The sequence below is a fragment of the Lepidothrix coronata genome, unplaced genomic scaffold, assembly GCF_001604755.1.
Source record: "Lepidothrix coronata isolate B3197 unplaced genomic scaffold, Lepidothrix_coronata-1.0 Scaffold31, whole genome shotgun sequence".
NCBI classification, from domain to species: Eukaryota; Metazoa; Chordata; class Aves; order Passeriformes; family Pipridae; genus Lepidothrix; species Lepidothrix coronata.
The window spans coordinates 8876522-8891859 of NW_016690211.1; the positions used below are offsets into that span (position 1 = coordinate 8876522).

At 36.2% G+C, this 15338-nt stretch overlaps 1 protein-coding gene across 6 annotated transcripts in view; it reads right to left on the minus strand.

Moving 5' to 3' along the window:
* Positions 1 to 935: 935 nt before the first annotated feature.
* Positions 936 to 15338, minus strand: part of ADAMTS6 (ADAM metallopeptidase with thrombospondin type 1 motif 6) — a 147805-nt gene continuing 133402 nt past the window's right edge. For all 6 annotated transcript variants that reach the window (XM_017811375.1, XM_017811370.1, XM_017811372.1 and 3 more), the window contains 3 exons: positions 10865 to 11041; positions 10221 to 10377; positions 936 to 4357 (listed from right to left, as the gene is read on the minus strand). In XM_017811375.1, coding sequence (XP_017666864.1) covers positions 4248 to 4357; positions 10221 to 10377; positions 10865 to 11041 — 444 coding nt within the window. In that variant the 3' untranslated portion in view covers positions 936 to 4247. The remainder of the gene's footprint in view (positions 4358 to 10220; positions 10378 to 10864; positions 11042 to 15338) is intronic.

The following is a 15338-nucleotide window of genomic DNA, read 5'->3' on the forward strand; positions in this document are numbered from 1 at the left end:
ATAATCCAAAACACAAATGCTCTGGGGAGAAAAAAATAATACTAAAAACTGAACAATAATGGGAAACCTATCGGGTTATAACTTGTGGTGTAAATGTATGGGAGGAAAATCAACAGCCTTGCAATGACAGAGAAAATTACTCCATCTTTGACTTCTGATCTGAAGGGCAGTAAAACTTTGTGATCAAATACTATTAGAAATACCCATACCTTTAAAACAAGTAATTGTTTTGTGAATCCTCATTTGTAAATTGAATAAAAAAGAATATCCAGAATTAGTAAACACCTTATAAAAATATTTAAGGTTCTCTGTACTTTCTTTCACATCTTGCTCATAACAGTAGTGCTTATTTTTGTTAAACCAGAGACTAGATTTTAACTCAGAAAGAAGAAATATTTCATGGGATTTGAACAGAGATTTCCATAACAAATTATTTTTACTCTACCAAGTAAGAAAGGAAATACCTCTCAGCAACAGTGACCTATGCACCAAGTTTTCTGAAATCACTTTCTTCTTTAAATTTAAGAACATCATGACTTCAGATAAACTTCAGATAAAACCTTAAAAACTCAATGCAAGAAGGACATTTATTGTTATTATTGACTGGCTGTTAATGAAATAATTCCACGTAGTACAGAATATTTTTGTTGCCATTAATTTCATTCTTGATCTATATTACTGCTTAGGCTAAAATATTATCTAATAATGTACATGACCATGTTCCTGAATTTTCATCTTCCTTATTTCCTTATTTTCTTATATATGACAAACATTGCTGCTGCCAAGGACAGGATTCTAGCATAACATAGATGTTACTTGAAAGAAAACACCTTATATATATTTTGATGCAATTGACAAAGTAAACCTCAAGCATACAGAATTCTAGCAACTGTGAATCAGGGAAGAGACAACGGTAGCATGGGTATCAATCTTAAAAGCTGCAGTTTTATTTTACTAAATTATCTATGTTAAAAACAAACCTGTGCCTGGTGTGGAATTTCACTGCATCAAGTGTTACAGTATTTTTGTTTTCATTACAAGCAGGAGAATGCATGTAGAACAAGTGTTAAGAAACATGACAATAAATTAGAATATAATTTACAAAAGCAAAAATAATAATAATATTGTAACAGTGTACCACATTAATACTGAGTATAAAATAATAAGCAACTAATCACAATAATACAAAGGTAATTTCAGTCAGTATTATTAAGGATATCTATGTGACATTCACCCCATTATAAAGTTCCTAACGAAGTGGATTATTTTTGCATGTATACACCTTGAGGGATTAATCTCTTGATTTTTCTTTCTGTTTTGATCTTCTTCAGCTGATAGTATTGCTCAGTGGAAGTACTGGCACCAGATTCGTTTCTGCATTTTGTATTCTACTATTTGATTATAGGCCTGTCATATTTATAGCCTGCACAAATAGTCCTTTTCTCACTATTAAGGAATATTTAGCTTAGATTACACAGATGGCTACAGTGTAGCAGCAGCAATGAACTGTGCTGTGGAAACCAATTATTTTTCTTTGAATTAGGTTTGATATTTTAGTCTGAGTCTAAAGTGTTGCTTAGTTTGTAAATCCACATACATTCTGTATTTTGTTCCCTTTAACAATACAATTCAATGTTGCTCCAGGGAGTTCTTTAAATTCCAATCTCAGTGCTGTTGCATTGCAGAGTAAACATCGGAATCCCTGGTGTTCTAGCACCAGTAAGAGAGCAAAATGTGTCTTTGGAAATACTCCTTATAACTTTAATGTCCTAAGTGAGGTAAAAGAGGAAAAGGTTTCTTTAAATACACAGAACACCCTTTTCTTGTTAGCTGAAAAGACACATTAGCTGATAAACAAAATGATGCCCTAGAGAAAACTAGGCCCTGATACAAAGAGGCCTCTTGCTCAGGGAATGCCATAACAACCCCTTATCCTTTCATCATATTTCTGATCTAGCCAGGGCATGCTAGCACCAAGGTGTTTTGTCAAAAGGATATAGAAAGTCACTTCACTTAACAGAGAAGGACTGCATACTGCCCCTACTCCCTATGTGCAACTCCCAAAGACTGGGATTTTTTTATCTACCGGTGTCGGTTTTAACAGAAGTTGTTTACATGCTGATGAGAGCAACAGATAATAAGCACATGTAAATACACATAAGCCAACTGTAAATTAATTCCACTGGTCACAAGTGTATGAAAGTGGAAATACTGGCAAGAGGTAGCAGATGACAGGAATTTGATGGTCATGAGTACATGGGCTACACAAAACCCCACGGACAGATTGTCAATATGCTGGGGGGATTTCATAGTATGAATCCTGTTAAAAATATCTATTGTTCCATGTTAATTCACATTAGTAAATAGTGTGCAATATATTTGGCTTGTTATTGGTAAAACACATTGGTACACTTCAATCTCATATTTTGAAATTATTTTTCACTGAAAAGATTACTTTTCTTTAAAAAAGTGCTATTTGAGTTAGAATTTGTAACACATTATTGTTCACATAATTTTAATTGCATTACAACAAAGGAGGCATAGTTGGACACAAAAGCACATTCATCAAGTACCTGCTGTAAAATGCAAGTGTTCAAGTACAATATATTAATATAAACAAGTATCTACTTTCCTTATCTCCTTGTTGAGTCTGTTACTGAAAAGTGAAAGGGAAGAGGAGCATGACAATTAACTTCTTTATGCCAGATTCCTGATTGTGACTTGCCTAAGTAGTTTGGTTTAACTTTTAAAAATGCAAGTATTTGGTGAATATTAACAATATGGTAATATGAAATAAGTGGAGTATGGTAGTGAATAGTTAAGGCATCTAGCCTCTAATCCAGAGGCATGAGTTTGTTCCAATTTCATGCTGAAAGCTGCCCCCTGCTTTAAATATGGTCCAACTTTAAATATGCACCTGGTCATTTAGGTAAAGGTGGCCAGGATTCATTCCATCCACCCCTTTTCCAGTGTGCCTTGCTCCTGATAGTTCAACAGGCCTCTTGGCTCAAGCACACTTCTGACTTCTCACTTGAACAGAATCTCGATTCCTCCATGAGTCATTTATTCTTTGGTTGTAATCCTTGCCCACTCAGATGTGGTCTCCTGAACAGAACACTCCCTTTTTTTTTTTTTTTTCATACACAATACCTTGTTACGGTATCAAAAAAGGGAACATCTGGAATACATTCAGTTGTGCAAAGGATTGTTGCTATTACACAGTAGGCTTATCTTTTGCATTCAAATTCCTTAGTTTTGGAGAATCAAAAGTAACCAGATCTAGATACCCACAAAGTTGTCTCTTCTTTGTGGCTGGTGTTCTAAACAAAAGTGAGCTGGAGTCGGAAGTGTAAGTTCTAAGCAACCTGATGGTAGTAGTGAAGGAGCTGGCAATAAAGTCTTCACCTCTGTTGGAGTCTGCCTCCTCCATGACATTGAAATATGTTCCCTTTCAGTGGAAATCTCAGTTTCACTTGGACAATGGTAAAATGGCTATAATCCTACAATGCAGATTTCATTTTGTTTCATAGCACACTTGTATTTCGTGTACCACTGCAATAACTATTGCATCTCTTAAAACTAAGTCCCTCATGGTTGTTCTATTTAGTGTAGCTTTATATAAGGCTCACAGCAGTGTTCAGGAAATACAGATTACTCCATAGGGAATTAGGTGGAATGAAGGAAAAATAATTCTTTTTCTAAAAAATTTCTTCTCCTTAAATAACATTTCCAAGCTCCTTTTATAATTTAAATTGTGGTGTCATGTCGAGAGATAAAGTAGTTAACATTTTTAAGCTATGATTTAACATTTTTTTGATTCTTCTTTACTTCCATAGTAGACCAAGTCATAAGAACTACATCCTAAACAGTTTTAAATAGAAATGGTTTCAGTGTCATTGCTAAGTCCATAATAAAAATTATTTTAATGGTCCAAGGAGGTAAACAGACTATTGGATTTAGTCAAAGGAACACAAATGTTCCACAGTAAGCTATTCTATATGTGTTGTGTGCATTTTTCTAATTTGGCATCCCCTCATTATACTGTGTCCAGCACTTTGGATTAATAAATCCCACTTCACAGAAGTTAAAATAATATTGAAATCCTGTCAGCTGGGGCTGACCAGTGGTTATGTTTTCCACAGGGTAATGCATTTGCAAGGACATCAATCTCATTCCGCTGTGTGGCTCTCTTCGATGAACATTTCCACAATGGTAATAATAAGGCACATTCTCGTGCTTTCAGTGGGTCAGTGTCCTTGGCAGGTCTTGCAGCACATCTGTCTGAAGTATGCTCGACTGCAGAACTTGAACTTCAGCACCAATGGGCAATATGCCACTTTGTTCACATCTTTGCACTCTAATAATTAAGAACATTAAAGAGAGAAAAAATCAGAAATAAAAACTAAAGTACCAAGAGAATTTGACATTTAACATGCTACTTTATCCATCCTTCTTGCTTTCTTTATAATTACACTTTCTAGTCCAGTCTAGTGCATACAATATATTTAAAAAAGCCATAAAAATATTCGCAGGGCCTTCAGACATTTAGGAGTGTGCCCTTTTTGCCTTGGAAGAATTATCATTTATTCAGATAACTGAACACTTCAGACAGCTAGGAAACATAATGTTTTTACAATACTTTTATAGCTTCATTCTCAGGAGTTATTCTATCCATCCATGAAAGCTTATCCAAAGTCCGAAATGATTCACACTATCTGGTACCATGGTTCTGCATTTGTAAGAATCCTTGAAACAGAATGTGCACTGCAGATAATAGGGATGGAGAAAACGACAAGCATTATGAATAATGGCACCAACAGTGCGTGTTCAGTGACCAAACTGAATGGTGGATTATACTTTACGCTTGGTTCCACACATCTACGATTTCTTTTATGTCTGAGGGAAAGGCATTTTTATGCCTATAACAGACACATAAAAGCTTTTTGCAAAGTTGTGTTTTCCCTATATGCTGGGCTTACTGCCTCGGCAGCCTATGTCATACCAGCAGGTAACTCTCCTAGGAAGGGAGAACAGAGATCAAGTCACAGAGGAAGGTTTCCTTCCTTTGCAACCCCTTCTGTGGAATGTATCTAAAGTGACTTTGGGGGTACATTACAGGAGCACTGCAGGGAATGGAAAAGTTTATTCCTTGCTCAGTTCTCATCCTGATGCAATGGATATGGATCTACATATGAGAGTTCAGGGGTACACAGGTTCTACAGCTCAAATGCTGCTGCTGCAGATTTCCTCTGGAGAAAAAGTAAAACCTCTAAGGTTGAATTAAAAAAATTAAGTGATGGGAAGAATGAAATTAGATTAATTTATCAGAAAATTATTTGTCTGAAGAGAATGCTGTAAATTTTTACTCTTTTAAGGTCGTATTTGATACTGGATTCTTTCCATAATCTTTCTCAAATTACAACAGTTACAAAGAAAAAGTGAATCAAAAGGTAATGAACAAATATTTAGTACTTTGACCATTACTACATTTTGTATTGATTTGATAACTAGAAGTGATGACTGGAGGAAGATACAATACTGTTGTTCAAGGCATGACTCTTTCTGTAAACCAAATATTAAAGAGACAACAGACACACCAAACAAGTAAAAAAAGGAAAAAAGCAATACTGAAACAAACACAATTTGCATGTACAATCCTAATCTCCTATCACATTATTTTTACTCTGGGACAGGTAATTATGGACAGTGTGTTGACATTTGCAAGCATACTGTAGTAGCAAGTTGAGTGCAAATGAGAATATTTAGTATTTGAACCTAGGAAAGTATTCATGAGGCTGAACTTATGGGTCTATTCTGAGTGGCATTTCTGATAATTCCAATATGCATGTTTTTAGCTAAGCAAGTAGAGGTCAGGAAATTATTTAAACTTTCATTTCATTAATACAGATACAGCACTTGCAATTTTTTTACTCCACCTACTCAACATTTTACATACTGCTTTTCTATTTTTTTAATTCTTAATTTGGAAACATAATTGAATGCCAGAAGAAAAGATACTGGGGGTAGCTGGTTGAAACAGACATATTTCTCTACCACACATGGTCACTGTGTTTGACTGAGTTTCGAAAAGTCTTCACAAAAGAGGTCAAGTCTCTTCCAGAAATATTTCAGTTCCTCATGTTTGTGAAGACTATGAATATAGGAGAGACAGATGGTAAACTACAAATGAAGAGTAAAAAGGTGCACTTGATCTTGACAAGACTTAAGAAGTTCACTCCCAAAAATGACCCTCCTACACACTGTATTTAGTCAAACACAAGTAAAGCCACTAACTCCACTTTTGCTAAAAGTAGGATTTGAAATTATCCTTTTTCATGTTCCTTTAAGTTATCCTTCCTCTTGAGTAAAACCGAACCGGTTCAGCTAATGCTGTTCGGACAGCAATGAGACAACATTCTGTATGTTGCCCACAACTTCTGTTTTAAAAATCAGTTTTGAAATAGATATGGTGGCTGAAGAAGTAGCCTGTTCTTCATAGGACTGTGGTTGAATGGAAGAGGTTTAGCAGAGCCCTTTTTGCTCCTAGTAACTACTGTTAATAAGTTTCAGTAAGCTACATGTATTAAACTCTCCCTTCCTGAAGTTTGTGGCTAGATCAGACAATATTATGATGTTATCTATCATCTTACAGTAAGAAAATCACAGAATGTCACTTTGCCTCCAGTGAAAGAAACTGCAAAGGTGTATAAGGAAAACTGAAATGACATAAAAAAAGACAAAATAGTTCTTCCAGTGAACTTTTAGATGGGCCTTAGCAGTTTAGATTCAGCAGATATATATGTACTTAAGAGAATAAAATAATTCTGAATACATATCAAATGGTGTTGTAGGTGCTGCTTGTAGTTCAATTTCATCAGCAAATGCAATGTTACCCTCATCAGTGACAGCCCATGAAAACCATATCTACAATATCCTAAATCACCAATGAAAAGTTTTGGAAAAACAAAGAGCTAAAGTACACATAAAACATGACAAGATACATTGTAACTTTCTTTTAGTATTCCAGTACCCCTAAAATTTTTAATCTTTTTTTATGCAAACAATCCATTACTTTCCCCAAGAAAATTTGTCCAAACTTTATCAACATGATCATTATACTGCAGAGTGGCTCAAGCTTCCAAAAAACCCTCATGTTTTTAACTCTGGTTAGCAAAACCAAATTGTTCAGAAATTGTTCAATGGGTTCCATAGGCTGCACCGGAGTTTGGAAGCAAAGGGAATCAGGTTTGCTGGGGTTTGAAACAGGAAGCAAACCCACTCAGCTAACCTGACCCTGCTGCAAACCCATGAGCTTCTGCTGAAGTTGCCTTTGCCCCACAATGGAGCCCAAAGCACAAGGCAGCATTATGAGGTGGCATGTAGACAAAGTCCCCATGTGTGGGCAGGTATGCTTTGTACACACATGCACTCCTGAGCAGACAAAGCCTCTCTTTGGGAGACCTGACTCTTTCCTTCAAACCCAAATACTGATAGCCAGGTCACAATCTTTTTCCCTCGCATTCTTCCTACCCATGCTAACGAGCCTGGATGGCTGTCAGTAAGGAGTTGTCTTGCTCCTGGCTCTCTCAGAGTACAGGCCAGAGAGCTGACATCCATCTGAAATACTGTGTAAGTGATTTTCAACATTTTCTATTTGAAGATCTCAAGAATTTTCCAGTGAAGGTATAGATCCCTAAAAACCACTACTGTCAACAGACTTACTGTCCATAGTTAGCCTGTACAGTTCTACTGTAAAGAAGTTCACGGCCACCCAGTGTACAGAGATCACACACAGAAACCCCCTGATTGCATTCTTCTATAAGAGATTAGCATATTTTCCTGAAAATGCTGAAGAATTACTAGCATAATTACCACAAATAAAAATATGACCTTGCCATCTTGAAATTAAGAGGAGACTGGGACTGATTCATGCCTACTTAATAAGTAATTTACTACTTTCCTTACTTAGGACGAAAGTCAACATCTGTGTTTGTAAAGTAAATATCATGTAGCCTTTGAGCTTTAAAGGGTACAATGTTTCCTAGACTGATAATTACCACTTAAAGATTACTTGATGTGGTGGGGGGAAACTTCAGTTTTCCCCCCTGAAGTTATAAAATGGTAAAACCCCAGGGGGTGGTGAACCTTGAGGTTTTTACCCAATGAGTGCTTTTGCAAAATATAAACATATCACAAGCAGAACGGAAGAGAAGGTAGTTGTAGTTGTAGGAGAGGTGGCCATGTTCTGAGGCCATGAGAAGAAGGGGCAGGAGCCCCTCTGGGGGGCTCTGGCCCCCCAAGCCCCAGCTGGGGGCTGCAGGGACTTGGAACAGTGTTAAACTGGGCTAAGTGCCTGTAGCTAGAAAGCTGAAGGAGTTTTCTCCACCGTGAGTGGGCAGACGGAGCAGCGGCAGAGGCAGCAGCGGACAGAGGACAGTGGCAGAGAGCCAACAGATAAGAACTGAAGAAGCAGCAAACAGCATGCAGCCAAGGAAGACACACAGTTGTTCGAGAGAAAAGAGAGCCAGCAGCGAGAGAGCATAAGCTCTACAGAAACAGAGTTTTGGGTAAGAACTGAACCAAAGACCCCAAATTCCTTGGAGACCCCTCCTAGAAAGGAGGAGGATGATGAACTCTTACTTGAAAGAGTCTTAGAGTGCTACAGCACTGCAGAAAGGAGCTGAAAAGCTCAGAGAAGGAATGTGGAGGGGGTGACCTTGGCCCCCCTTGCCGCTGCTGCTAAGCTAAGCTGGCAGCCTGAGATCAGAGCACAGAAGCTCTGACAGAACTCTTGAGGCAAAGGCCTTCAGCTGGAAGCTGCCCAAGACGTTCTGACTCAGGGGTGAATCCCCTGAGGAAGGGACCTTCATGGGGGTCTTACACCCCATGATATGACGTGGTGAAGCGAGTTTTGTCCCTGCTACGCAGCCCACGGAAGAGAAGACCCTCGCTTGGAGACGACGGGCCGAGGGGCTTGGATACCCCCTCATGTGTATTGGCAGAGATCCAGTTACAGCTGCTGCATGTAAGAGAGTCAGAGAGAACCTGCTGTCTTAGAGACATTGCTACTCTGAGAGTGGAAAGGATCTTTCCTTTCCTGGACTTTTATTTGGAAGGGAGAAGAGATTTGATCCATTGTAAATACTTTTATGTCATGGTAGAGATAGCTAAGATTGTATATAATGTATTGCAGTATTTATTTGTACAGTCATTGTAATATATAATCCCTTTCCCCCATTTTGAGTCTCATGTGGTGTCTGGAAAAACCATTTCACATTGGGTTGAGATGTGGGAGGGGGCTTGGACTAGGGAATGGATTTTGGGGTTCTCAAACCATGACACTTGAGAACACTAAACAATGAAATAAAAGGAATAATAGGACTATTAATAGAAATAATAGGACTATTAATAGAAATATTAACATTATGATTAATAATAACAGAAATTATAAAAATAATATAAATAATGGGAATTAAAACAGCCCACAAAAATTGTATTATGAAAATGTTTTCAAATGACAACATGGGATGATAAGCTTTAAATTAAATGATAAGCTTTAAATTAAATGATAAGCTTTAAATTAAAACTTCTAAGCAGTAAATTACGGTGCTCATACATTGAACCATCAGTGTATTTCTGGGAAGATTTTAGTGTGCTACCACTTCACCACAGACATGTCTAGCTGACAGACTTTTTATGACAATTCTGAATCTATGGCATGGACACAGATGAATACAGTAGGCATTGAATCACCACCAAACCCAGGTAGACTGTATGACAAACCTGCCTTTAAAAAAACAAATTAAATCCATGGTTCCAGTCTTCAAATGAATACAGTATTTACTACTTTTTCCACCACACTGTTGTGTTTAACACTGATATATCAGGTAGAAGGTCAGTGGATAAAAGGTATGTCATGCTCCCACTGCTATTATGAACATTTCCACTGAAACAATAGACTAGAAAACCAATGGCACAAACAATAGTATTTTGTTCATGACTTATATATTTTAAGGGTATTTTTTTAAACAAAGAACCTGTATTTAGGTTTCCATTGACTTTACCACTGAATTACAATGACTAATCAGAAAATAATTGTAAAAAAAGTAATTTGCTGAGAGATGATATCATACAGATTTTTACTAATAATTAAATGCAGTCATTCTGACCATGTCGCGTTATTCTTTTCAGAATATATTATATTAAGATGGCAAACTTACCTTCTGTGTTGGAAATGGGAGTACTATCACATTTACTTTCACACTGCTGCATTGATGGAGGTCTAAGAGTATCTGGACACTCACTGGATGCTTGACCAGTGTATGAGAGGCACTGTACTGTTCTCATCTGTTGCCCAAGACCACACTGTGCAGAACACTAAAAAGCAAGAAAGACAAAAAATTCAGAAACTGTTTAGCTTCCTGTATGGTAATTCAATGTATCTTATGTAAAATTCTATTGATTTCAAAGTGGGTTTTTTTCAGAGACAGATATAGATATGTTACTAAAATAGGAATTGGCTTTGTATTTCCATCATGTTTCTCACAGAAGTTAAGAGCAATTTAAAAATACTAAAAAATGCTACATTGTCGTATCCCAAATTACCCTTCCAAAAAATGTAGGAAGGACTATTAAATTTTTTTAAAGAAACCCACCCAGTACAAACTAGATTGTTCTCAGAAAATCCCTTATAGTTTGGCAGACAACCATCATAAAGAATCACATTTCAGTCTGACACAAACAGGGGATAAGTTTTTGTTTCAGTCATGGGAACCGTCATTTATCTATTTCCAGCAATACCATATTCTAAAAGGTGCTAAAGTAGGAGACTAACAGCAGCGAAGACTGGCATGGACTATCTCACCTGTCCCCAGTCTCCAGTGACCCAGCGAGGAGGAGGACATCGGCCTAAACTACAGCGGATGCGCACTGGCGGTTTGTTTTCATCTTGGCATTGCGCGGCTGGAAAGGTTTTTAAAAGATCACTACTTTTGCACAGAACAATTCGGTGTTTGAATCCCGGGCCACACTTTGGTGTGCACTGAAAAAATATTGATACAAATAAATAATTAAAGTCTCAGTAAAAAGCCAATAAAACTGTCAGAAATGATATTATGTAAAACAGTTAAATATATTTATGATTTTATAACTAAACTATAATCATCATATGATAATAATAATAATTTTTAAATATTTGGAAAGACAAACAAGTTGACAGATGATTCCTTTATTAAGTACAAGCTTTTCTAAGTTTTAATTTTCTAAGTAGATTTCCTTCTCCATTTATATTTAGGCTATGGTGTTACTATTTACTTTTATATACATGAGCCTTTATGTTAGGCTTAAGAAAAACACTGCAGCCAAGTAGAAAGGTCTACCACATGTAACACTATTATGAAACAAACCTGAGTGTGCATTTCAGAAATTAAAAGTAATACCCTCTGTTCTCAATATGACCTTAGTACAGCCTTTATCCACCTCACTCACAATGAACACATTTTTCCTAAATATACATAAGGGAAGATAAATGTTTTACTTGACTCCACAGAAACCAGATTATTCAGATATACAGAAATATTGTACCCTCTCCCATCATGCATGCTTTCTTCTCCTTTCCCATTTAAATTTTAATTCTGTTTTCACACAGTTTTTGTTTTCCCTCATTTTATCTTGTGCTGTTCTAACAGCAAGCAGATAATAAATCATAAGCAGGCCTGATGACCTCCGTTTTCCCTCATCTTCCTTCATATTGGTGTTCCTGCCATTCATCTTTCTTTTTGCTATTGACCATGAAGTGTCATGTACAGTAGCACAGCTGCAGAATGGGGTAGAGACAAGTGCTAACAAAATTAAAACTCAAGACCTTCCCCAAATCAGTCCCTCTTTAATAGGAGATATTGCAAGCACAGTTTTAGAATTCCCTACTGGCATGTTAAGCTTTATCCCATAAGCACATCTGCAATATTTGGACTGGAATCAATTTCTGATAGAATAAATTTTACATACAGATTATGCTAAGACTTTCAATATGCCTTTAATATGTAGAGACAAAACATTATGTGAGAAATATTACTATGTGGCACTGGAGCAATGTTCAAGAGGTCACATACCACACATCCAAAACAAGTCAGTATATATATGGAGAAAAAAGAAACACCCCCAAAATTAATTTTCAAAAAAAATTACTTGAGTGATGCAAACTTCACTGTTGTATGCCTAATCCTGAAGCACCTTTGACTAACCTATAGAAATTTTTAAACAGTTCCACAGTATTATGTAAGGATATACCCTATTAATATGTAAAGATTTATATCTATATATCTACATATACCTCAAAACAAGATCTTTAAGCAAATCTCTCTGAGGGAGGCAACTAAACTAGTCAATACTAGTCAATTTGGGTTTATGCTAAATCTTATCTCCATTTGTACTTCAGATCTTAAACGGGGCTGTGAAAAGATGGGTCCTGCAATTGGAGTTTATAATCCAGAACTGCAAAATGGACATATAACCACTAAAATGCAACCTTTTCTTTCCTATCCTATTCTATTTTTTTCTATCAAGGTAAGGCCTTCTTATCTACAGTAGTTCAGTGTTCAGAATTCTGATACAGAGTAACCAGGTTCAAACATCCTCACTGTGAAGGGACTTTAATCCCAAATCTTGTGTACACTAAGTGCCTGCCTACTAGAAAACTATGAAGGAGGGAAGTAAGAGAAGTTCTCTGTCAGAACTACAAACATAATGATAAACAGAGGCAAAAAAGAATGACAATGAATATGTGAGGTCTTCAGTGTCATGATCATGACCACTCATCAGTTCTGGTCCAAATTCCAAGGAATATTGTATCTATTTTATCCCATACAAGCATTTCATGCAAAATGCATGACTTTTTAGTAGGAAGTGCCCCTTCCTAGCTGAATACTTAAAAATCAAGTCATTGTGTCAAAAACAAACAGAAAAGTGACAAGCTTGAAAGGACTTTGTCAAAATGTCAAAACCCAATGTGCCCAAGCGATTTCATAATCCCTAGAATATGTTAGCAAACAAGCAAGACTTTGGGGACCGAAATTTGAGTCTAGGAGCATCCATTTTCTTGTACTGCTTGAAGACATATTCTTTTATCTAAGATGCCATTTGAGAAAAGTCTTTCAGCTACTAAAACCAGATAAAAACAACATCCCTATACTCTTTTTTGTGGAGTTATAGTAAAAATTCTACTAAATAAGATGGACTATATCTGATCCCCAGAAATGAAATAAGGAAATAGGTAGTAATACCAAATCACTACAAATAAAAAGTGTAAGTTAAATTTAACAAAAACAGTGTATGTCTCCAAAGCAAATGCAAGACAAAATACCCAGAGAAATCAAATGAGGAAGAAGTATCTTTCACTACTAAATGTTTCTAGAATTTCTGACTCCTTCCCTCTAAGTCAAGAGCACAAATAATGCAAATTAAATGCCCTTGTCTGATTAAGGCTTTTCTCAAGAAATATTTTTGCTGCTGCTGCTGCTGCTACTGATTATTATTATTATTATTAAAATATAAGATAAATAATTTATAGTGGGTAGATTAATTTTGTCAAAGCTCAACTATTGTGAAGTCTGAAAATCTTTATAGCAAAACTGGCATTACCTGAGAATGACTACATTCCAATAGGTTAGACACTGTTAGCTTTCATCTCAATTTGATAAAAGCACTTTTACATTTTCCTGAGGACTTCATTTAATCTTTAGGTTTACAAAATGCTTTTGTTTCTCTAACCCAAAAGATACATAATTTCTTTTTAATATTCTCACTGAAAACTTAAAAAATGTGTAATTATACTGATTGTCAACAAGTGCCTAAGCAAGTAAAGGACTTCTATAATTGTTTTATTTATATTATGTATTAGTTGTTTTGAGTATTAAAAAAAGAAAATTTTTCAAGTTGCACTCCAGAGAAAATTAGCAAGGTTTGCCACTGCTTTCAATGGAAGGAATATTCTACTCTTCAATTTTTGAGTTCACTCTTGTTTTCGTATTCATGCTTCTGTCAGAAAATCATATAAACATACATATAAAAATGTTTACATTTATATTATCACATGGATTTTAATACATTAAATTTCTGGGAACGATGAAGAGAAAAAAGAAGCTATTTTTCTCATTATATTAAAATGGTATCACCAGTCAAGACAGTCTGACAAGATACAAACAAAATTCATACCAGAAAGAAGCTGGGACTTTTTCACAATCTTGATTAAAAGCTATCACAACCAGAAATTTATCAGGTTTGAACCTTTAGATTAGAATAATTTTGTTCAAAATCATAACATACTTCTGCTGTATAAAAGGCCATTAAGGCCCTGAGTATGAAGGCCTTAAAAAGTTGTTCAAGCATAAGGATGGCAAACAACAGGGGAGTGAGAATATAAGCAAAAGCATTTGTCTGATAAATTATTAAAAACAAAACAAAAATTCAGAAGTTCACATATTTTAGAAGATTTTTGATATAAAAGCTCACTAAAATGGCATTCACTTATAGTTCCTTTCAGAAAAAAACCAGTTGAACAGAATAGCAAATTGACACATTTTTCTTTTGTTCAAAGTATACATAGTAAGTATATAGTAATAACAAAAAGAAAACTGTCTACAGAAGTTGTTTCTTTAGCTAAGAATAACAGATGGAGAACATGCAAATGTGAAATTCAGATAGAAAGCAGATGAACAACAGCTTCCATGGTAGCTTACAGCACTGTAATGCTCAGAATTCAGTGATTCTACTGAAACTACTGAAATTAGCAGGTAGCACAGGTAACTAACTGATTTTGATGCTAAAGAGGTATGGTCTACAGAAAGAACTGGACAACCATGAAGACATTAACAACTGAAATGTAGTGAATTTTGGCAGTATGACATGCAAGAAGATGCATTTAAAAAAATTAAAAAAGGAGGATTAGGATCTGCATATATTAACAGAGTGTAAAATGACTTTAGGTAACTGGTATGTTACAGCTGTGGGAGAGAAGCACCTTATTTAGGGTATACTGACATATAATATAATATAATGGCCAGTCTTCGCAAGCGAAGATTTGGGAAAGGTCATTAACCCTTCGAGCCTGCGCAGTGGATTTTTTAGGTGAGACACAGCGTGCGCTGAACTGAGCCCACCCTTTAATCCTGAGGTTCATCTGCCAGGGCCAAGCAAACTTGGACAGTGGCAGTGAAGGCCCCAGAACGTAGGTTTGTTTAGAGTGACCTTCTCTTAGATGGATTGCCTTACAGGGCTGACAAGCTCCATCTGCCCGGGGGGCCGGGAATCGAACCCGGGTCGCAGCGGTGAGAGTCCTGCAC